Source organism: Antechinus flavipes, chromosome 5 (assembly GCF_016432865.1).
Source record: "Antechinus flavipes isolate AdamAnt ecotype Samford, QLD, Australia chromosome 5, AdamAnt_v2, whole genome shotgun sequence".
NCBI lineage: Eukaryota > Metazoa > Chordata > Mammalia > Dasyuromorphia > Dasyuridae > Antechinus > Antechinus flavipes.
Window position 1 is genome coordinate 203045308 of NC_067402.1, and position 24233 is coordinate 203069540.

Sequence of the window (24233 nt, forward strand, 5' to 3'; positions counted from 1 at the left end):
ATCATATCATCAATAAAAAGGGACTTTTCTTTCCTCCTTGCTTCTGCTTAGTCTGTTAATTCACATTTTAGGTCTGTGTCTTTTGTTTGTGACCCCTAATTGTGTGTGTTATTTGCTGTTTCTGCCTATATGTACCAGTACATGGTCAGATTTTATAAAAGTTCTATGGTGCAGAGAAATGTATATGTCCTTTTGTTTCATTTAAAAATGTTATAAGTTTTTTTTAACCTCTACTTTGTTCAGCAATTTGTTTAGTTCCATAGTTTTCCTTTTAAAAATCTTTGTTAGACTTATTCAAAACAGAGAAGGGCATTAATATCTTCTGTCACTACTGTGCTACTATGACTATGTCTTCTTGTAGCTCAGTTAATGTTTCCTTAATGAATTTGGGTGCTAAGGCATTTGGAGCATATTAAGTTTAAATACTGATACTGGTTTATTGTCCATAGTTCCTTTTAGCACAATGTAATTCTTTGTTTATCCTGTTAAACTTTTTGAATGTTTATTTTTGCTTTATTACATAGCACAATTGTAACTCCTGCTTTTTTTTTTTTTTTGGAGTTACTTGATACTTAGTAAAATTTTTTCCATTCCTTCAGTTTTATCCCCTCTAAGACTTAGTTTTTTATTTTTTAATGTTTCTTATAAATAATAGATTTTAGTGGTTAATTTTCTTATCAAATCTTTCACTCTTTTGTTTTATTGGATTGTTTAATCTATTCACATTTAAAAATATAAGAATAGCTTTATATTTTCCTCTATTTTGTCTCTAATATTGGGCAATTTTTCATTCTATGATTTTTTTCCTTCTTCCTAAAATTGTGCCACAGAAGTAATTATACATATGAATTATTGGAACAAAGTGTTCATTAAATGTTTGGTAGAATTTATTTGTAAATCCATCTAGTCCTGAGTCTGTGCCATTTCTATAAATCGGTACTCATCCTCCTGTGTGGTACTAAAACATGTCATGGATTCAGCCACTTTTGTTTTTAAATCAGGGTTTCATTATGTTGGCAAAGTACTGTTAGCAAAGCACTCTGCTGGAGAGTATATTGGAATTAAGTTCATGAGAAAGTGTTATTTCTGTGAAAGTAAGAGAAATAAAAACCAGTAAGTATGTGGCAACCCTTCCTATCCTGCTACTGTTCTTCTCATAGCATGGTCTGTTTCTGTCTCCTACCCATAGAAGCTCTTGTTATTCATGTATTGAGAGTTACTCCCTATCAGAAACCTAGTGTAAAAGGCTTCTGACATCCACGCAGGTAAATTCTGCTTGTCTAGCATTTTTTTCACTAGCTCTGTGTGTTGTATTTTGCCTTGCAAAGTTGTGATGATAAATCAGAATAGCAACACAAATGTCAGGCCAAGGAAGAGATGATTACACTCCAATATAGTCACATATTTCTTCTGATAGAAGGTGGTGGTGATGAGCAGGAGCTCCTCCAGGAATGTCAGGGCCTTTGCAGGATAGTTTTTTTTTTTTTTAAATTAAAGCTTTTTATTTTCAAAATCTGCATGGATAATTTTTCAACATTGATCCTTGCAAAACCTTGTGTTCCAATCCCCCTCTCCCCCCCTTTCCTCCACCCCTTCTCCTAAGTGGTAAGTTATCCAATATATGTTAAACATGTGCAATTTTTCTATACCTATTTCTACAATTATTGTGCTTCTGCAGGATCCTTTTGACAGTCAATAATTCTACATTCCATATCAGGGTCATCTGCAGAAAATGCCCAAGATGACATGAGCCTCTTGAATGGCTTAGGAGGTAGGGCCAAACTAAGACGTCTCCTGTATCATTACTCCGTCAGTACTTCCTATTCTACCTACCCAAACCTTGCCCTTCCGGAGACCTTCATTAGGACAAAGAAAATTCTAGCCCTCTTAGTGACCATTCCCCTGTCTCCTCCAGTGGATCCTGCTCCATGAGAGGAATCCACAGCTTTCCTCCAGAGTCAGCGCCACATCACTAACTGACACACTCGTCTTTTCTTACTCCTTAGTTATTGCACAACCTCAGGGTTAGGTCTGAATTTACCTGTCCCTTTATTGGCCATACTGCCTAGTGTTAGAAGCCACACTGCCTAGTGTTAGAATTATGTCCCTGATCCTTATTCACTTCCTTCTGAAGTTGTTCAGTTCAGGATGACACAGTTTCTAGTTGGTTCCTGTTTCTGCCCTTACCATATTATGCAGTGTTAGGTGTACAGCCTCTGACTTTGCGCTGGATCTGTGACATCTCTTTAGTGTGTTAACGATCTGGGCCAAAAGTCCAATTGGTTGGGTTCCCTTATAGTGACCACACAGGCTCATACCTTTCTCTCTATGATGACTAGGACTTCAAAAATCAGTTTCTCCTCAGAGATTCCTCACTGGTTTCTCCTCGTTGGTTTTTCCTTATATTTCACCATCACTTTTTGTTCTTACCTCCAACTTTGTTGGAATCGTTGTGGTGCAGAATGAGACTGTACTATTTCCTCCTACCCTGCCATCTTTACTGGTCAGAAAAGATGATATTTGAATCTTTGTAATAGGATATGGGTGGAAGAATCTATGTTGTGTCAGCAGCTAGATTGCTTATTTATTGGTCTTGGCTTTTTGTTTTTTTTTAAGCTAGAGAAATCAAGGATGATGATAATTAAGAAAAGGTCATTAGACTTAGCAGTGAAAAGTTTGTAAATTGTAAAAGACTTTCAGCCTATAAGTAATGTCTGAAATCAGATTGTAAGGGACTAAGCAATATATAATTTATTTAAAATAGTTTTGAAAAGGGGTAGACACATTTTTCATAAAAATGCTGCTTTGGGGATGGATTAGGGGAGAAATGAAACTAAATAAACTGCATAAGGTTTAGGATTCATTTACTATTTAATCCATTTAATTCTGACCTACTCTCACCATCATATTCTTTGACCTTGGTTTCTGATTAATTACTGGATACTTTGTTTCTTTAGTATCTCTTTTGTAAGTATTTTCCTCTGCTTGTTTTTTTTTAGGGAAGTTCAGGAAATATTTGTAACTTTGCCTTACTTTGTGTGCTCTTTTCTTTAGATGTATTTTTTAAAATCAGAAAAACCTTTATTAAAAAATTGAAAAAAAAAGAAATATAATTTTTTTCATTGTCTAGATTTCCTTTTGTATTCTTTTCCTTCCGCTTTCCCAGAAAGTCAACAAATAATATTTTAAAAAGAAAAAAGTTAAAAAAGGAAAAAAATTCAATTAAAGCAGTTCACCTAATTTTAAAAAATTACATTATGTCCAATGTGAATCTTATTCTCCAGAAAAAAGCAGGAATACTCTCTTATACCTTCTTGGAGGCTAAAATTTGTCAATATAACTTCTTAGCACTCAGTTTCAATTATTTTGTTGTAGTTCTTTCCATTTACATTGTTGTAATTGTGTTTTTGTATATTGACTCAGCTTACTTTGCTTTTTATCTGTATACATTTCTTTGAATTCTTCAATTTAAATATGTACGATTATTTTAAACATTTTCATATTTGTCAGGTTCACTTTTACTCACTTTACTCAGCATCAGGCCATGTAAGTCTTTACAAGGCTTTTCTGAAATCTGCTTGTTGATCATTTCTTAAAACATAATAGTATTACATATTACATTCATATACCCCTACTTGTTCAGTCACTCCCCAACAGATGGGCTTCCACTCAATTTCCAGTTCATTGCAGACCCAGTACACTTACAATTTCTCATAGTATGGTAATATTTTATTAATTTATGTACCCTGTTTTGCTTATCAATTTCCCAATTGGTGGGTGTTAACTTTGTTTCTAAATTCTATGCTACCAGAAAAAAAATTACTGCTATTAATATTTTGGAGAATATAATCCCTTTAAAATTTTTTTTATCTCTTTGGAATATATTCCTAGCAGTAGAATCTGTGTCAAAAGATATGGATGATTATTTTAGTCACTTTGTTGTTTTTTTTTAAAGTTAATTTTTATTATCTCAATCCCTTCATCCCCACCCACTCCCTAACTCCCTGAGAATTATCAATCTAATGTAGATTATTTAATAATAGGTGCAATCATGTAAAATATATTTCTAAATTGGTTATGTTGTGAAAGAGGAAACAGGTTTTAGAAAAAAGAACCCTGAACAAAAATAAAGTGAATATAGTATGCTTCTATACACATTTAGACGTCATCAGTTCTTTCTCCAGATGTAGATAGCATTTTCCCTCCTGAATCCTTTGAAACTGTCTTAGACCATTGTATTTCTGAGAAGAGCTAAGTTATTCATAATCGATCATCACACAATATTGTTACTGTGTACATTGTTCTTCAGGCTTTGCTCACTCACTTCAATTGCAACAGTTCATGTAAGCCTTTCCAGATTTTTTCTGAAATCTGCCTGTTCACTTCTTATAGCACAATAGTATTCCATATTACATTTTTCCAAGCAGCTAGAAGAAGAGCTGCTATAGTTGGTTTTTCTACATGTAGGTCCTTTTCTCTTTTTTTTTATAATCATTTTGGGGTAAAACTGGGCCTAAAGGATATATGTGGTTGCTCTTTAGGCATAGTTCTAAATTGCTCCTCAGAATGGTTAGATAAGTTCAGAACTTCACTCATAGTGAGTTACTAAATGTCCTGATTTTCCCACAAGCTCTCTAACATGTATCATTTTCCTCTTCTATTAGCTAATCTGATAAAATTAGGCGACACCTCAGAGTTGTTTTAATTTGTATTTTTCTCATCAATAATGATTTAAAACTTTTTTTTCAAATGACAAACTGATTTTTTTCATCTGGCAATGGCCTATTCATATACTTTGACAATTTGTCAATTGGAGAATGACCTGTATTCTTATAAATTATGTATTTGAGAAATGAAGCTTTTATCAGAGATACTTGTTATTAGTTTTATTCAATTCAGATAGTTACTTTTCTCATCAATAGCTGACTTTTCTTTTAAAAAAAAGGACAACTAGTTACTGACTCCAGTTGATGAGTATGTTTTTCATTGTTCATTGAACAGAGTATCCGTTTTTCTCATAACACTCCCACCATTTCTTTCCCCCCCTTGTCAACTTTGTCAATCTGATGGGTATGAAGTAGCATTTCAGAGCTGTCTTAATTTGTATTTCTCTAATTATCAGTGATTTATTTTTTCATATGATTAGTGATAGCTTGGATTTCTTCTTTTAAAAACTGCCTATTTATACATATTCTTTGAAAATTTATCAACTGGGGAATTGAGTCAATTGCTTATCCCTTAGAATCACTTCCCTTTATCTTAGAAGGAGACCTTCATTAGAGAAAGCTGTTGCAAAGATTTTTTCCTCACCTTCCCACATTGATTCTAATTTTAGTTGCATTGATTTGTTTGTGCATAAACTTTTAAATTTTATATAAACACAATTGTTCATTTTACCTCCTGTGAAATTTTTTATCTCTTGTCTAGTCATCTTCATCTATTCAGACAGATGAAATTTCTTCCATATTCAGATTTGTTTATGATATCACCCTTTATGTGTAAATCATGTACCCATTTAGAGCTTGATTGGGTATAAGATATCAGAATTTGGTCTATACCTAGAATAAACCGGGCTAACTCAGTGATTCAGGGAATAGAGCACTGACCCTAGAGTCAGAAAGATCCGCATTCAAATCTAACCTCAAGCACTATTAGCTCTGTGACCCTGGACAAGTCAGTTAACTTTGTCTCAGTTCCCCAACTGTAAATTTGAGCTGGAGAAGGAAATGGCCAACAATTCCAGTATTTTAGCCAAGAAAATCCTGAATGGGGTCATGGAGAATTGAATGTGACTGAAATGACTCAACAACAGTAACAGAATCTTGCAGACTGCTTTCCAACTTTCCCAGCAGTTTTTGTTGAATTGTGAGTTCTGTCCCCAATAGCTATTATCTTTGAATTTATCAAAGGTTAGGCTACTAGGTGTCTTTGCTTCTGTATAATATCTAGTATCAAATTATTCTAATGATTTTAACTTTGTACTATAGTATGAGACTAGTTATCACCAAGCTCTCTTCCTTTTCACTTTTTGTTATTTACTTTTTAAGACTATTTGATAGTCTTACTCATTTGTTCCTCCAGATGAATTTCATTGTCATTTTTTCAAGTTTTCAAAAGTATTCCTTCAGTAGTTTGATTGTTATGGTGTAAAATAATTAAATCAATTTGAGTAGTATTGTCATGAGAAATTAATATTTCTTCAATTATTTAGATGTACTTGTAATTTTATTCATATGATTTCTTTGTGGTGGGATTTTTTTTTTTTTGCTCATACTTACATTCTCCTCTTTGACTTTGTACTTTATTTAGGTCAAAGGTTTGGGTTTATTGGGGTAAGGGAGGTTGTCTTTTTTTGTCTTCTGCCTAGATGAGTTTTACAGTTCAAACTGGGAAACTGAAGGTTTCAGTCCTCCCAGAGTGATGTGCTCCTGGAAAAAGTCTTCTTGATCTGAGCTTTGCAAGTTCCTAACCTGTATTTTGGTCTTGGATTGTCTCTAGTTGGAAGTTTGAGTAGGTTGCTCCTTCAGTCAGCCATTGTTGACCTACTTGAAGGTTTTCAACTTTGAAGGTTGCTGTAGAGCAACTACAGGGAGCACATTTTACTCTTAAGACTTCTACCCTGGATATTGCAGTGCAGGTCTCTATCTTGGTGCATAGACTAGAAGTAGCCATCATTCTTCTCTTTGCTCATAATAAATCATAAAGAAATCTATTTTAAAACAGGTCTTTTGTATACATATAATTTTACCCTTTATTAAAGATGAAAGAAAATTTGCATCCTAATGATATGGATGTGCTTGTTTATTTTACATAAAGAATAAAATTTTAGTAAAATATTCGATATTGAAGAATATACAGCATCTTCAGTGTTTTTCAGAGTTGATATTTTCTTTTTATAACTGTCAGTATTAAGAATGCTGCTTCACTTAAGTAGTACAAAATGCAAAGTATGTTTAGAACCATTTCAGAAATTGTTAGAAATTCTGCCCTATTCCCAAACCAAAATTCATTTAATGACTTTTTTGGAAACTCAGTTTTTAAATCTGTATTGCTTGAGAACTTGCCAAATTCTTCTTGAAATTTTATTTTTTATTTCAGTGAGCATGGTTTATGAAAGAAAAGTATTTCTGAAACTGTCTTCAGGCACTTCAGATAATCTATTTTAACTTGTTACAGTTTAGCCTTTGGGAAGGTTATTTTCAATTATAAAATCATCTGTAGTTTCTAAAGATCCATTTCCATCTTATTCTTTAATATATTAACTTTTTTTAGTAAATTTTTAAAACTTATCTTTTAATATGAAAGTTACAATGCAGTAAAAAATATTTTTTCATTGCTCTCAGCTTTATTTTTTGCTTCAAATCCAACTTTCTTTTCCACCATTGCCCAGCACCATCTGAACAGACTCTTAACAAAATTTTTTTGCTAAAAATCTTCATTTGTGAAAAATTACATTGACTTCAGGATATATATATATATATATATATATGTTTTTCCCCTTTTTGTGTGACTCTTCCAAAGGGCAACAAAGCAGTAATTCCCTATGTATACTTCTTTCTTAAACATTTTACATAAAGTACTAATGGTGCCATGTTAGAGTATCAACTGTTTCATCCAACTGAATGATGAACTTTGGTCTGACCTTAAGGCTGGCAGTGAGCTGCTGACATTGGTCATTATTAATTTCAGAAATTCTTTTGAGTATCATTTGATAAAAGAATTTTATGAATTTCATCTTCATGAATTTAGCAACATAATAGCGGCAGGCAGCATAAAGTTTCCTATCACATAGGACTTTTTAGTTTTTCCAATTAAATAAGAAATTTTGTAAGATGCAAATAAATACTTTCCATTGACACAACAGATTTCTCAAAGCATAGTTTTTCTTTATTTGAAGATTTTAAAAGTACTTAAATATTCTTTTTTTTTTCCTTTTCTTTTTCCAGTATGTTGAATGCTTGGTGACATTTTAGTTTGGCTGATTTCATGCTCTCTACAGCCAAAACTTCATTATAAATTAAATGAGATTTTTCTACACCATCATCATTATTAGAAGTAAATTCACATTACAAATATTATTTGATATATTTCTTTTTCTTGTCAATTTAGGTATACTACAACCTGCTGGTGAAGACTCTAACATCAGTATTTTGGCAGTACTTGGCCATCAATATTTTTTATTTCTTCTGTATAAATTAAACTATCCATTTTGAATTTTGAGTTAACTTTTGGTTATTGCATTCAGAAACTTTTTACTGTTGCCAGATTTTTTGGCACCCATAGTTTAGGAAGCTTTGATTTATATAACTTGTATACTGAGCCTTTATCAGAGAAATTTGACTACTTCATTCTTAACCCCAGGTGCATTAAGTTTCAGGTAATCAAAACTCCCTATTTTATTTCTTGTAATTGACGCTATCTGTTTAAGAAAACATTTTCTACCCATGGTGGTAGAGATATATGATTGCCTTCTTTTTTCCCCTCATAACCTTAACTGGGCCTTCACAGAGTTAGGTAATTCTACTCCACTTTCTTTCCCAGCTCATAATCCCATCCTCCACATCAGAGCTTCCAAAATCTTTTTCATCCCTTCTTAGTGTCCTGTTCCTCTCTTGCACTTTGTGGTTACTTGAAAAAATTCAGTATATTAAGTGCCTTCATTTTCTCTTCTCTCCTTCTGTTCTTATTCCCCCATAATTCAGCTTCCATCTTCATCATTCTAAGAAAACTGCTCTCTCCAAAGTTACAATGAATGCTCTTTGCCAAATCTAGGGGCCTTTTCTTCTCATTCTCTTTGATCTTTCTGTCACTGTTGACATGGTGGACATTTCCTCTTTCATACTCTTTTCTCTCTAGATTTTTGGGACACCACTCTCTGCTGATTCTCTTTTACCTATCTGATTGCTTTCTTTGCTGGATTCTTAGTCCCTCTAACTGTAGGTATTCCATAGGATACTCTCTTCTTTTCTCCTCCATTACAATTTCACATTGTGATATCACTAGTTTTTATGGATTTAATTGTTTCTATGCTGACAATTTTTAAATGTATCTATCTTGCCTTTACTTCTCCACTGACCTCCAATCACACATCTGCACTTGCCTTTCGGACATCTCCAACTGGATCAATAGACTTAAATCCAGCATATCTAAAACTGAAATAATTATCTTTTCCTTAAAAATCCCTGCTCCCCCTGCCTCCCCCCACCAATTATTACGGTCCTTCCTTGTTACTGTAGATGCAAGGGTCCTCAAACTACTGCCCGCAGGCCAGATGCAGTAGCTGAGGACATTTATCCTCCTCACTCAGGGCTATGAAGTTTCTTTATTTAAAGGCCCACAAAACAAAGTTTTTGTTTTTACTACAGTCTGGCCCTCCAACAGTTTGAGGACCCCTGAGAGTGTAGAGAGTAACTATCCTTCCAGTCTCCCATGTTTGATCTTTGACTCTTCACTGTCTCTCAACCCTGTTTTCAGTCTGATGTATATGGATCTCAGTACCTTCTCCTCATTTAGTAGGTCATGCTATCCATGTCCTCATCCAACCAAAATCTTGATAGCTATTGCCATAGAACTCCAGATCATTTTCCTTTTTTCCTTAATGAGTTCATTTTTCATACCTGGTTCACATCTGTTTCATAATTTTTCTGTCCTCAACTTCTGCTCTTATGCCCTAGGAGACTTCAGCATAAATATTGATCCTCCTTAAATATCCTAACCACTCAGTTCTGCATCTTACTTACCTCCTATGAGCTATTTTTCTAATTAACCTCAGTCGCTTAGAAAGATGATCCTTCCTTTAGCTTCTTAGGATTTAAATGTGTTGGTCCTCAAAGGATAAACATATTCAGTCCTTCCTTGTGGATGTACTGCACAAGCTTTTTATTATCTGTTAAAGCTTGTGTTCTACTTTCATAATCATTGAGAACTCGGAACTGTTTCCACTCAAGAGTAAGATTTTAATGCAGATGCAAGGTAATTACAATAAAGAAAATAATTATAGTAAAGTATTATAGAAAACTACATTTATTGAAACAAGGAGGATTGTTCATCTACCTCCCTGAGAAATTTAATAGTAATGTAATATTGTAAATTTGGTAATTGATGAGTGGTCAAAGGATATGAAACAGATATGAGGATATAAGAATCCTTAGGAAAAATAATATGAGACAGTTTGTAAGGGGAGAAATCCAAGTTATCAAGAAGCATGGTTTTAAAAAATGCTCCAAAATATTTAATAATTAGACATATGCAAATTAAACAACTCTGAAGATTTGCTTTATACCTATCAGACTGACCATGACAACAGAAGAAGAAAATGACAAATGTTAGAGGGGCTGTGGGAAAACAGCTATAAATTGGTACATCCTTTCCGTAGGGTAGTTTGGAACTATTCTCTGAAAGATATCAAATTGTTCATAGTTTTTCAAGATCCACCTGTATTATTACTGTGTTTCCACAAAGACATCAAAGAAAGGACTTATATATGCAAAAATAGTTTCAACAGTTGTTTTTGGGGCTGGCTTTTTTTGGGGAATGGCTAAACAAATTGTGGTGTATAAGATTATAGTGGAATATTATTGTACTTTAAGAAATGATAAAAAGGATAGTTACAGAGAAACTGAAGACTTCCACGAACTAATGTAGAGCAAAGTTAAGTAGTAATTTGATAATATTGTTTATTCACTAATTATAATTTAGAAAAATTTTTGGATGTCAGGATACTATTTGACAAGAATAGAAATTATTAAGTATTTAGACATTTAGAGAAGCAACAAGTCCCTATCACTTATAGATTGTAATTTGTGAAGAAAAAATTGTACAGTTAAGTATTCAGCTGTTGTAACACCTTGCACATAAATATTTTATCAATGTGCTTAATAAATATTTATTGAAAAGGATGGAAGCAATTTAATTTCATTTAATGGGAGAGTGACAGGTTTTTGTATAGCTTTTTGTTCTATTATTTATTCTATTTTATTCTAGTTATTTTTATTCTGTTAGAATTCTATTCTATTCTATTTTTATTCTATTCTGAAATTTGTTATCAAGTAGTATGTAACTAGAACACAATCAATAGGATTAGTACAAAAATTCTAATTATTACAAGTTTATTGTACTTTATATTGATCTGAAAATTAAATTAAAACTTTCTGAGATGAAGATATAATATATTGCTTAATGGAGAAAAAATGTTCAGGTTTTTGAATGGTATGTTATGTTTGGAAATAAAATTGTATAGTCTAATCTATTGTCCCTGTTAATAAATGGATCTTTTAGAAAAATCACCTATTCCTTTTAGAAAGTATTAACCTATGAAGCTGTCTTTGATTATGAGCCAGGTGTATCAGATTATGTCTGATTTGACAACTTGGTAACTGATGGGAATTCAGCATATCTGAAGGATCTTCCCTTTCTCCAGCCCAAATCATCAGATAGTTTTCATAGCAAAAGATGTAAAATAATTTATAGTGCAGAAATCAGACTTTGGAGTTAGGAAGATCCTGTTATAAGTATTGCCTCTGATACATACTGGCTATGTAATGTTGACCACGTTGTAACCTATTGATAGCCCCAGGCAACTCTCTAAAAGATGGTTAAGTTATAGTCAAATTTTGAAGTTAAATCAGTAGAAATAGTATCTATACCCAGAATTTCCCAAAGTAATCAAATAGCAAGTCTGGATTAATAAAGAATATAAACAAATAAAAAACAAAGGAGTAAAGCAAGCATAATGATGTCTGTGGAGTCCAAAAGTACACTTTATATGTGCTAATGATTTCCCTAAATATTAACTGTTTTAACTTTTAAATTGTTAAAAACTGGACTATCAGTAGGGACATAGTCTATTTGCTCATTGCAAGTAAGGACAGTAATTCCTACTCCTTAATTGGAGTTTTCCTAGGAAGGTTGTGGGGTTTTTTTTTTGTTTGTTTGTTTTTTTTTTTTACTGTTACTAGAGAATACCTTGTGTTATTAAAACAACCTAGATATTGTTAAGGTTATCCCTTAAGTCCTAAAACTCTAAAAAGAGGCAACGGCTGAAAAAGTTGCACTCTTCTTTTTTCCCTAAACTTTCATTTTATATTCCCCATATACTTAATTATACTTGGCACATATACATGTGAGTATGTATTTTCGTTTTCCTTTTTGTCTGCCTTCTGTTTTCACTTTCGTGATATCCATTTGTGTTCCTCTTGGTGCTATACATGCTTTTTTCCACTACTTACTTTAACTTAAGGATTGGTATGTTTTGACAATTCATGACCTCAGACTTCATGATTGCAATTTAGACTTATGGCAAGTTAGTTTTCAAACTTTCTAGTTTAATTTGGTTAAATTAGTTTGAATTGGTTCAGCTGAGAATTCCTGATTTATATACAATTTATGGGAGGTTTCAATTGGTTTAAAACTGTATCTCTTTAGTAACCTAAATCTTTAACTTTTCAAATGCAACCATCTTACGATGTCCATTTCTGAGATTCTATCTCCTTTATTCTGACCCTAGATGAATTGCAAGAGTGTTACATGATTAGAACACTGGCAGTTTTTTACCTCCTTGAAGTGGAGTATCTACCTTGGTAATTCTTAAGGAGTCTTTAGATTTTGATGACATGAAATAGTTGATTAGTGATCTTTCTAAATATTCGCCTTCATTAGCAAGGAAAATAGACTATTGAGTATAAGTTATAAAATTAAATCAAAGACATTCTGGAATGATATCTTTTCCTAAGGTTATTATTTGGTATATTAAGTTGAAATGGAATTAGCTTTGATAATAAATTTAAATAAATTATAATAACTAAATAAAACATAAATATGTAAATAATAAATACATCTATAAAATGTTTCATTCATTGTTAATTTTTTTTTAATTTTAAGAATTGTTAAGTTTTCTCTGAGATGGTCTGTGATTTGATCCATAATAAGTGGATACTATATTTAAGGCATTTTGGGGGGGCACTGGGAATACAAATACAAATAGTCAAAATTATCCTTACCTTACATTCTAATGATCATATTGGAATGGGCCACATGTTTTATAGATCAGTGGTGTCAAATTCAAATGGAAACAAGAATCATACATTAAAGATCCCTATGGTCTGTGAATTAGACTAGAAAACAATATTAGCATTATCTCTGTTTTGCATATTTTAAATTTATCTGCACTTGGAAGAGTTTTGGGTTTGATACCCCTGATAATGAGAAGTGATTTGGAGACCTGATTTGAGACAAGAAGAGGTTAAAATTAACATCAGAACCCAGGGGAGGAATCTAAGTTACAGTGGGAGAAAGAGAATTATGGTCAACTTGCAGGCAGCATGGTAAAGAACTGGAAAGTAACTTACAGATCTGGGTATTGGCAAGATAAGGCATAAGGTCACCTAATAACATTCATATTAAGAACCATAACCTTTATTTATCAGAGTGTTCTTTGTGTTGTTAGTAAATATAGAGTAGGTAGCAAGGAGGAAGGTCTTTGCAAAATCTCTGTGTTTGTTTTTCACACACAAGGTATACTTTTTCTCCAGATAGTTTCCTCTGTATTTCATACCATAAAACACCCCAAATTTCCCCAATAGATTCCCTCTACTGTAAGAGCAATCCTAAGAGAGTTCCAATAATAGGCTAAGAAAGGTCAATTCAAAAAGGAAAAAAAAAAGAACAAAAATAGTCAAGTAAAACTTAACCATGTAAGGAGTTCCAGAAAAGTAATTAAGCACTCAGATTTGATTTTTATCAATCCCACAAAAACTTGTTGAGTTCTCTCACATCTTGCATAGAGCTAGAGAGGTAACTATTACTGGATTTCACAGATGCTGAAGATACTTATCCCTCTTTGATGTTACTTTGCCGTACTTTGCTCAGGGATCAAACTCCCCAGTCACATTTCCTCCTCTCACATTTATTAGTCACCTCTTCCTTGGCTATGGGAGACAAATAAATTTTTGCCTCTTGTCTCATGTTTACCAAAAAGTGGAGTCGGTAAAACAAATATGAATTAGGTACCCAGCGTACAAATTTGAATTGGATATAGAACAGAAAATTCATTCTCACTTAGCCAAGGGAACAGAATTTAGTGACTGATAATAAATACTACTGTAGTATGCTAGGAGGCAGCTAATTAAGTAAAATTATTTCACAGTTCAATTTTACTTTGGCTCTTTGTCCAATCACATACCATGTCTGATTTTTCTGTTTCTCCATCCCTTTGATGATGATGCTTTTCTAGTTGAAAATCTAATCTTGCTATTTCTACCCACTTTAATTGTGGTAGAAACTGCCCCTGTCAAAAGCATTTCAGGACCTTCTAGGGCTTTTTGATGTCAATTACTAAACACAAAAAAGAAAAAGCAGAAGCAGTTAGGTGGTCCTTGGTACAAGACCTATTAATTAAGACTGTGTAGAAAGTGTGGGATCTTGGGAACCCCCAGCCTGTCCATTTTCTAATTAAAGCTTTTTTTTTTTTTTTCAAAACACATGCATAGATAGTTTTCGAGATTCACCCTTGCAAAATCTTGTGTCCCAAATTTTTTCTTCCTCCCTTCCCCTTTACCTCCTCCCCTAGATGGCAAGTAATCCAATATATGTTAAATTTGTACAGTTCTTCTATACATATTTCCACAATTATCATGTCTATTCATTTTTTCTAGGAAAATGAAGGAGCTTTCTTTCCTACTTCCTGATACTACAGTCACGTGGTCTTATCACAACATAATTATATTTCAGAGAACAGTTCTGACTGCCTGTCAGAAACCAATCTCTTTTTCTACCAGATGTGACATCTGAGTCATCAGATTTTCTAGTTCAGCAGCTAGCAAAGAGATTTAGGGCTTAGAGACTCAGTTAATAAATAATGAACAAGAAACAAGTTCTCATCCCAACCCCTCTTTTGTTTGGATTAAAAGCAGACAGGGAATATTTGTGTATGCTCTGGTAAATCAGTCTGTCAATTTGCATTTTATGTGTGTCTACTCTGTGCCATGTTATAAGGGCTAAAGAAACAAAGAAAAGCAAAAAATACTCCTTTCCCTTGATGGGGCTGGGGACAAGCTAATGGGAAAGACAACATGTGAACTAGTATGTACAAAATAACAAAATATAGGATAAAGGGGGAAATAATCAACAGAGTGAAAGTACTAGAATTAAGAGGGATTATGAAAGGCTTCCTGTAGAAAATGGGGTTTTATCTGATATTTGTAGGATGAGAGAGGAGAGCATTCCATGGAGGAAGGACAGCCAGTGAAAATGCTTGGAGTCAGAAGATGGAGTTGTATTGTTCCCAGAATAGCAATAAAGCTGGTATCAGTGGAACTGTGGTGGACATATAAAATAGAAAAAAACTAGGAAGATGAGAGGCTTTGATGAAAGGCGTTGAATACCAAACAAGATTTTAAATTTGAAAAGAAGGCCGTAGTTCTATTCAGCTAAAAGTGAGTAAGGCTAGGAAATGTGGATGGCAGAGTAATTTAGTAATTGACTGTATTAAAGCAAGGAAGCAAGGTATTTGAGAAAATAAAGTTGAACTAGGTCTATAATGGAGTGCTTATAAAGTATAGAGATCATTGTGAGAATGAAGAATAGGTTTAAGAGAAAGAAAACATAGAAAGATAGGAGATTATGGTAGAATAAAATAATTCAGAATTTATGATCTTTTATAATTGCAGAATTTGCGATCATATCTATCACATTTGTAATGTTACGTATGTGACCTCCTTTGTGGAGGGAGAGTAATGAAAGGGTTAAGTCTTGGGAGATGAGTAGATTAAGCAACTAAGTTTATCCCCTTGAATAAAGAAAGGCCTTGGAATGGAGATTGTGAGTTAGTAGTGAGAGAGGAAGGAACATGATCTGGGAGCCATTAGAAATCAGTTACTAGGATCTGGATTAAGTGATAAATACAGATAAATGGAATGTCAAAAGAGAGGAATTTGTTGAATAATAGTTGTAGAGGGAGACTGGAGGTAGCAAGGGAGGTTAAAGAGTATTCTGATTCCCCTGTGAGAACAGTGATTTAGAGTGAAAGGAGATATGAGGAATTAGGCCTGTGTGAGTGTCAAATGATGAACATTAAAGGAAGATATCTGAAACAAAAGGATATTTATTAATTCCAAAGCAAGAGTTTTGGAGGACACCACACAAGGAATGAGCCTATATAAAATGAGATGTTAGAGGGATAGTGTTAAAGTGAATAAGGATGATGGTAGCTAATAGTATTGAGAAGGGGAATTGAAATTAAGAAAAGTTGAAAATACACTAAAATATTTAGAACAGTACTTTTTCTAATAGCAAATAACTAGAAGCCTATCAATAAATGCTTGTTTGACTTCTTGGGGGCTAAATCAATTGCTGTACATGAATGTAATAGAAAATTACAGTGCTATAAGAAAATAGGAAAAGGAAGATTAAGAAAATTATGGCATCAATATGAATTAATGGTTAGAGAAGTACACCATGACTACAACAAAAGGAAATAACAACAGAAGAATCTTAATTCTTTTTTGTGTTAATGACTAAGCTTTTCCCTTGTTGTTTGTCCTTTTTTCTAGAGTTCTATGACATCAAGAAAGAGCTGTTATGATTTGCTAGTGAATTGGGTTTTAAGTGAGGGAGGGCTGTGCAGAGTCACTAACCTCCTCCTTTCCCCTGGAGCCATCTGGGTCTTGTGGCAAGATACAGGTCTGGATGAGTGGAGATGATCTGGAATGCTATGAGGTCTTGACTTTTCTGAGCTAAGGTCTTTCCCAAGTCTCAGTTTGCCCATTTAGTGATTTAGGCTTTGTAAGAAAGAAATGAGGCAAAATGGTCAAAAAATTAACCTGGAGGGGAAGATTCTTAGGGTTTCTGGCCAGAACAGAAGAAAATGCTATTTATACTTTCTCTGAACCTTCCAAATCAATATGATGAACCCATTATTGGTCAGACATCCAGTCCACAAATCCCAAGATATCTTGCTGTGTTTTAGAGATGAAAATTTAGATTCCTTTGGTCAGAGCACCTGCAGGTAAGGACATGATTCCCCATGTGTACGGAGGAAAAAGAGAAAAAGGAAAGAAAGAAAGAAGGAAACAAAAAAGGAAGGAAGAAAGAGGTGAGGGAGACATATTTCCCAACTGGGAGTGGCCAGTTGGATCCCTGGTGCAATGCTATTACTGATGTGATTGATGTAGCAAATGATGTAGCACTGTGATTTAAGAGAAGCACCAAGTGTTGGGGTTCAGGGATGTGAAGAATTCACAATGGCCATTCTCTTTGGCAAAAGGTAGGTTTATTTAGGAGAAGAGATTACAGATAAAATGAAAGAATAAGAGACACCAGGAATGGTAAATGTGAAATAGAGTGGGAGAGTATATGAAAGTCAAGTTCCTTATTGGAATTTAGAAATATCCAGTAGAAAGGGAGCACCCCATAAGGTTGGGGCATAACCTTAGCTGGCAGAATAAAGGACTTAGCACACTAAAAGAGTTGTAAAGAGGAGTAGTGAGGTTAGGAGGAACACCAGGGAGCATTGAGGGAGGAGGAGGGGAATGAGACCATGGGACTAAATGTCATGACAGACTGACCCAAAGGAAGGAAGTGACCATGGCAACAACACAGCTTCCTTCCTTGCTTCCCTCCTTCCCTCCTTCATTCCTTCCCTCTTTCCCTCCCTCCTTCCTTCTTTCCCTCCCTCCTTCCCTCTTTTCCTTCCCACCTTCCTTCTTTCCTTCCCTCTTTCCCTCCCTCCTTCCTTCCTTCTTCCCTTTCTTCCTTCTTTCCTTCTTTTTTCCCCTCCTTCCTTCCCTCCTTCCTTCCTCTCTCCCTCCCCATTTTCCCTCTTTTCCTTCCTTTCTTCTTTCCTTCCTCCTTTCCTTTATTTTTCCTTCACTCCCTTCCTCATTATTTTCCTTCCTCCTTCCTTCCTTTCCTTTCTCTTTTTCTGCCTTACTCCCTTTTTGCTTTGGAGAGAGACACAGCTTTTTAAAGTCTCTAGAGAGTGGGAGGATATAAGAAGGAAGGGGAGGAGTTGGGGAGAGAGCAGGGAGGAATTAAGGAGGAGCCCATCCACCTGGCTGACCAGGTCCCTAAATTATCTCCAGATATGCTATCAAGACAGTTTCAGAGAGGCTGATCTGATTAAGAGTTTCAGTCTCACATAATTGAGACAATAGAGTCTGATTAACAGTTTCAGCCTCTAATCATTATATACTAAGTGAATAGTCTGGGAGAACTGACCCGATTATTAATAAAGGAAGAGGATGGGCTAGTTTTAGCAATTCCTGGGAAAAGGCTAATTTAGGGTTCACATCAAGTGATATTTAGATAATTCACACAGTATATTTATATAATTAATTTTAATACAATTTTAATATTATATTATTTTATATACAATGTTATATAATTTTTATACAATTAATTTTTTTAATCAAAAGATATTTATTCAATAGTTAAGGCAAAGTTAACTATATAAAATTAAAATAAACTTTGATTTCCATATGACACATAATCTATAATTAGTACATTTTCCTTTTTTTTTCTTAAGAAGTTTCCTATTCCATGTCATCTTTAATCAAACTTTGTGGAAACAATTCTATGACTAATTAGTCAGAAACATCTGACATCTGATATTGTAAGAAACATTTGGAACATTGGTGCTACAAAACTGGGAATACTCATTGCCCAGAGACAATTTTTCAAGTTTTCAATTTTTTCAAGTTGTCAACAACTTTTTCATATTTACTTTGAATGAACAATTCCTTACCACTCCTTCAGCATCTTTAGCATGTTTTGAATTTGTAATTGGGAATTACAGATAATTTGGAAAATCAAGATCTTTCTTTAGCAAGTTATTACTTCTTTATTCCAGTAGTTAGTTTTTGAAGTTGAGGTCACTTTGTCTTTTGTGGCCAAAGTAAATATAGTAGCTAACTGTGATTATACTACTCTAGACTAACATTTTTTGCTGCTTCTTTTGGTGGAGCTGGTGTTAGCTGTACTTCTTCTCTTGACAACTAAGCATAAGATCCTAAGCCAATGAAAACCCAATCATCTTATTTATATATGTTTATTTTTCACAGAATTCGACCTCAGCTTGCAAAAGAAAAAATTGAAGGATGCCATATTTGTACTTCTGTCACACCAGGTGAACCTCAAGTGTTTCTAGGAAAAGATAAAGCTTTTACCTTTGACTACGTGTTTGATATTGAATCTCAGCAAGAACAGATCTACACACAATGTATAGAAAAATTAATTGAAGGTTGTTTTGAAGGCTACAATGCTACAGTTTTTGCTTATGGACAAGTAAGTAGCATATCACAACTAATGGTGAGAAAATAAATCAAGCCAATCCTTAACAGAAGTGCTAGTTTAGTAGCAATTTTATTGATATTCTTGAAATGGTCTTTTTTGGCAAGTTTGTTCATGTTTCTATTTTCTTATATTTAGACTGGAGCTGGCAAAACATATACTATGGGAACAGGATTTGATGTCAATATAATTGAAGAAGAACAGGGTATTATTTCTCGTGCTGTTAAGCATCTTTTTAAGTGTATTGAAGAAAAAAAAGAAGTTGCTATTAAAAATGGAATTCCACCTCCCGATTTTAAAGTTAATTCTCAGTTCTTAGAGGTAATATTTAATTATTCTCTCAACTTTTTAAAAACTTTTTTCAATTAAATGTCTCAGGAGGAATTATTGATTTTTTTTATGTATGACAATTTAAAAACATGGAATGACATTAAGACTGTTTTTAGAACATCTATTCTTTTTAAAATGGTACTGATTTTTGAAATTATATTTTAAAAAGGTATTTCGTTTTCCTTCTAAAAAAGTTATGCATTTTTAACATTGATTTTTAAAAATTTTCAGTTTCAGACTCTTTGCTTCCCTCTAGCCCTTTCCAGATCCATTGAGAAGACAAACAACATATCAGTTATAGATGTGAAGTCTTATTTCCATATTAATTGTGTCATCCTCTTTCCCCCACCTACAACAAGAAAAATAAAGTGCAAATGTATGCATCATTCTGCACTCATAGTTTAGTAGTATCTTTCATCAAAAGTCAGAAGAGCTGTTTCTTTGTGTTTACTAAATATATGCTTATATTACGATGCTATTTTGACATGTATTTTATCTTTTGTGAAAACCTTTTGTGTGTGTTTAATTTTATACATTGATAGTTCTATGATCTAAATGCCTAACTCATTCTGATAAGAAAACTATACTACAATTAATGAATAAAAAGCTTAATAAATGTTTATACCAGACAAGAATAATTAGCACTGATTTCAGAATATTTTCCTCATGTAATTTTCATGTAGTTACTAGTAATTTAATTAGTGTAGCTATCTATACAAAAAGGAGGAGGAGATAAGAATGAGCGACTGACATACGGACTTCACATTCTTTTCTGAACTGGATAAATAGGAAAAAATACAAATGCATACACAGGGAAATAGAAAAGGGAAGAAGGAAGAAAGGGGATTTAGAAGAAGGGTAGGTTAAGTTGGGAAGAATTGGTGCTAATAAGCAAAACAAACTCTTAACTAAGATATATTGATGTAGCAAAGAATGAGAATCTGAGGCTATATTCATAAATTGGAATGGCTGAACAAGTTAGAATATGTAAATTTGATGAAATATTATTTTATTGTAAGAATGGTGATAAAAAGGGATGATAATAAAGAAATCTAGGAAGACTTGTACTAATTGATGTGAACTAAAGTGAACAGAATCAGAATAAATTAAACATCTTTGAAAGAATTAAGAACTCTTTAAAATTTTTCATTTTTTAAAAAATCAATTGGCTTTTAATGCGCATTGCTTTATGAATCATGTTGGGAGAGAAAAATGAAGACAAAAAGGAAAAACCATGTGAGAGAAAAAAAAAACAGAAAAAAGAAATGAACAAAGCATTCAGTTTCCATAATTCTTTTAATGAATGCTGATGATATTTTCTGTTCAAAGTCTATTGGGATTGTCTTGGAAAATTAAGAACTTTTAAGCATAATGATCTATCACAATGCCAGAGCACATGATAAAACATGTTGTCTCCTTCCCCATAGAAAGGTGTGAAGGATTTAAAAATCCAGAATGAGAATTTGCAAATTTCTTTTTTTTCATTATATGTTTGCAATGGGGAAGGAGGGAGACTTTTATCTTTAATTCTCATATAAGAAAAGCAGAGAGAGTTATAGTGATAGAAGGAGAAAAGGTAGTTCCTTGTTCATTGAAAAAAATAGAAATTTTAAAATGGAATTCACTTTAGGTATTTGGGAGGAAAATTTGTTAAAGAATTGTAGTATTGTTGTATCGTACAATTTGTTAGTATTCATTTGGGCAGTGACCTTATCTGAAAGTTCAAGTAACATTTCATATCTAGAATATCCTGATCTCTTTATTTTTTAAATTTTATTTCAATAGTATATTATTTGCCCAATTAAATGTAAAGATAGTTTTCATCATTCGTTTTTTCTAAGATTTTGAATTCCAAATTTTTTCTCCCTCCTTCCCTTACTTGCTCCCTCTCCATGCTAGCAGGCAATTTGATATAAATTATAGGTGTACCTTCATTGTTGACACATTTTTATATGAGTCATGCTGGGAAATAAAAATCAGAACAAAAGAGAAAAACTACAAGAAAGAAAAAAAACAAAACAGAACAAAAAAGAGTGATGCTTTGATGTGCATTTAGTCTCCATAGTTCTTTTTCTGGTTGTGGATGGAATTTTCCATCCAAAGTTATTGAAATTGCCTCAATTGCTGAAAAGAGCTAAGTCATCATACCTGATCATTACACAGTCTTGCTGTTGCTGTATAAAAATGTTTTCCAGGTTCTGCTCTTTTCACCCAGCATCAGTTCATTTAAGTCTTCCAGACTTTTCTGAAATCAGCCTTATTTCTATAATACAATAGTATTCCATTACTTTCCTGTAGCATAATCTAGTCAGCAGTTCTGCAGTTATTGGCCATCCATTCAATTTCCAGGTCTTTGCCACCACAAAAAGAGCTGCTCGTAACATTTTTGCACATTTTCCCTTTTTTATCATTCTTTAAGATACAAACCCAGGAGTAGCACTGCTGGATCAAAGAATATGCACAGTTTAAAGTACTTTAGACATAATTCCAAATTGTTCTTCAGAAAGGTTGGATCATTTCACAACTCCACCGACAATGTATTCGTGTTCCAGTTTTCCCACATCCTCTCCAACAATTATTATCTTTTCTTGTCATTTTAGGCAATCTGATACCTACCTCTCTATTTAAAAAAAAAAAAAAAAGACCAGCAGAAATTTCTTTCTCCTCTTTTCTACTTCCCATTGTATTGTAAAAACAAACGAGCAAATTCCTTGTTTTAAACATAGACAAAACAAATTCACTCATTGTTTGTACACAGAGATTTTTCTTACTATATTTTTAAAATCCATCACCCCTGTATTGTATAGTCTGTTTCATCATTGATGCGGTGGCCATTATATTTATCATTTTTTTTATAGTTTTCAGAGATGTTTATTTTTAGTATTGTCTGAAACGTTTTTGTGGTTTTGCTATTGTCACTCTTCATCAGCTTACAAATGTGTTCAAAATTCTTCAGTTTTATAATATTGATGTGATAATTTGATGGATAAACTGGTGGCAAGAGTAAAGCAAACTAGTCTGAATACTACATTGGTAGCCACAAAGTGTAATTTAGAAACAAAGGCAGCCTTCTGAATGTTAGATCCTCCATGAAGATAAATAAGAAAAGTAGGGTTAAGAATTGCATGGGATAAGAAGGTGTGGAAGAGTGCACTGATGGAGATAATATCTATATTGATAAGTCATAAATTAAACTGTCACATCGTGACCCAGATCCAAATTTAGTATAGCAATAAATATTTTACCAAGGAAGTAGCTTATATGAAAATAGCAAATTATATTATCTTATGATTGTGGTATTATGCTGACTTACTGATAGCTCACTAAGGAATGATATAATTGTTGATTTCTAAATCCTCTAAAAGAAACAGTGTTTATCTGAGAAACATTTTTAACTTTCTAAAGCTACAGATAAACTTAATGCTCTTAAATAAATTTGCATTTTACATGATTGAGTGCATTTTTTCCAATTACTGGGATCTATGTCTTGACCTGCATGACAAAGATTTACTCAACCTCCTTCTAAGAAGCCCTAACTTTGTTAATTACTGTATGAAGCCAACTGAAAAGTCAAGTTTCACTTTTTGAGTGCCTTAAGCCACTATTCAGAGTATGTGAAACGTGAGGTATACATTTTTTCCTATGTGGTATAAATCTGTTTGCAAGCTTATTTATCCCAGCTAACAGTTAATTTTTACTTTGATCTTTCCATTTTGCCTATGTGTTCACCTAAAAAATCATTTGATGTTTTGCATCTTACGTACCTTAAGCAACTGTTTTTATAAATATTTTCTGATAGGATTTATTTTTAATTGCTTTTTGTTAGCTGCTTTTTAAATGCTAATCTCATTAAAGAAATATAGAGTAATAATAGCTGAGAGATGTCACTTTCAAAAATGCATTTTGCCATATCAAAAAGAAAATTTTCAAGACTAATATTTTACAACATTTTATTTTGCTAGCTTTATAATGAAGAGGTTCTTGATCTCTTTGATACCACACGTGACATTGATGCAAAAAACAAAAAGTCCAATATACGAATCCATGAAGACTCAGCTGGAGGAATTTATACTGTGGGAGTTACAACACGTAGTGTGAATACAGAATCAGAGGTGATGGCTGCCTTGTATTTCAAATAATTATTGAACATTTATAAAGTTTTTAATATGTTCAAAGATCATTTATTTGAATAAATACAATGGAAAAAAAAGAAATAAAATGGATGAGGTGAAATATGAGAACCAGAATCTTTTTTTTTGTATTATTTACTATCAGTTTAGTACTGTTGTGATCTCTTAAAGAAAACTACTATGAAAATTTTTTTTAATTACCAAAAACCGTGTGTGTGTGTGTGTGTGTGTGTTTCAATCTCTCCAAAAACCTGATTAGGAAAGAATTTTAGAATAAAACTACAAATGCTGGTGAATATTGAACAAATAAATCTTATAGGATTTTGTTCTATAAAAATAATATGCTATTGAACTTGGAATTTAATCTCGAAGATTGTCTGTGCCTACAATAATGAAGTAAAACATCTTAACAACTTTTTAGCTTATACATCAGTAAATATGACTGGCTTAACCATTTAAGTTAAAACTTTGTTGTATTTCATTTAAATG

General features: G+C 33.1%; 1 protein-coding gene across 7 annotated transcripts in view; it reads left to right on the forward strand.

Annotated features, from left to right (window-relative positions):
• The window catches only part of KIF21A (kinesin family member 21A), a 161958-nt gene that overhangs the window by 39587 nt on the left and 98138 nt on the right, over positions 1-24233 (forward strand). For all 7 annotated transcript variants that reach the window (XM_052000181.1, XM_052000184.1, XM_052000182.1 and 4 more), the window contains exons 2-4: positions 19056-19278; positions 19423-19605; positions 23577-23726. In XM_052000181.1, coding sequence (XP_051856141.1) covers positions 19056-19278; positions 19423-19605; positions 23577-23726 — 556 coding nt within the window. The remainder of the gene's footprint in view (positions 1-19055; positions 19279-19422; positions 19606-23576; positions 23727-24233) is intronic.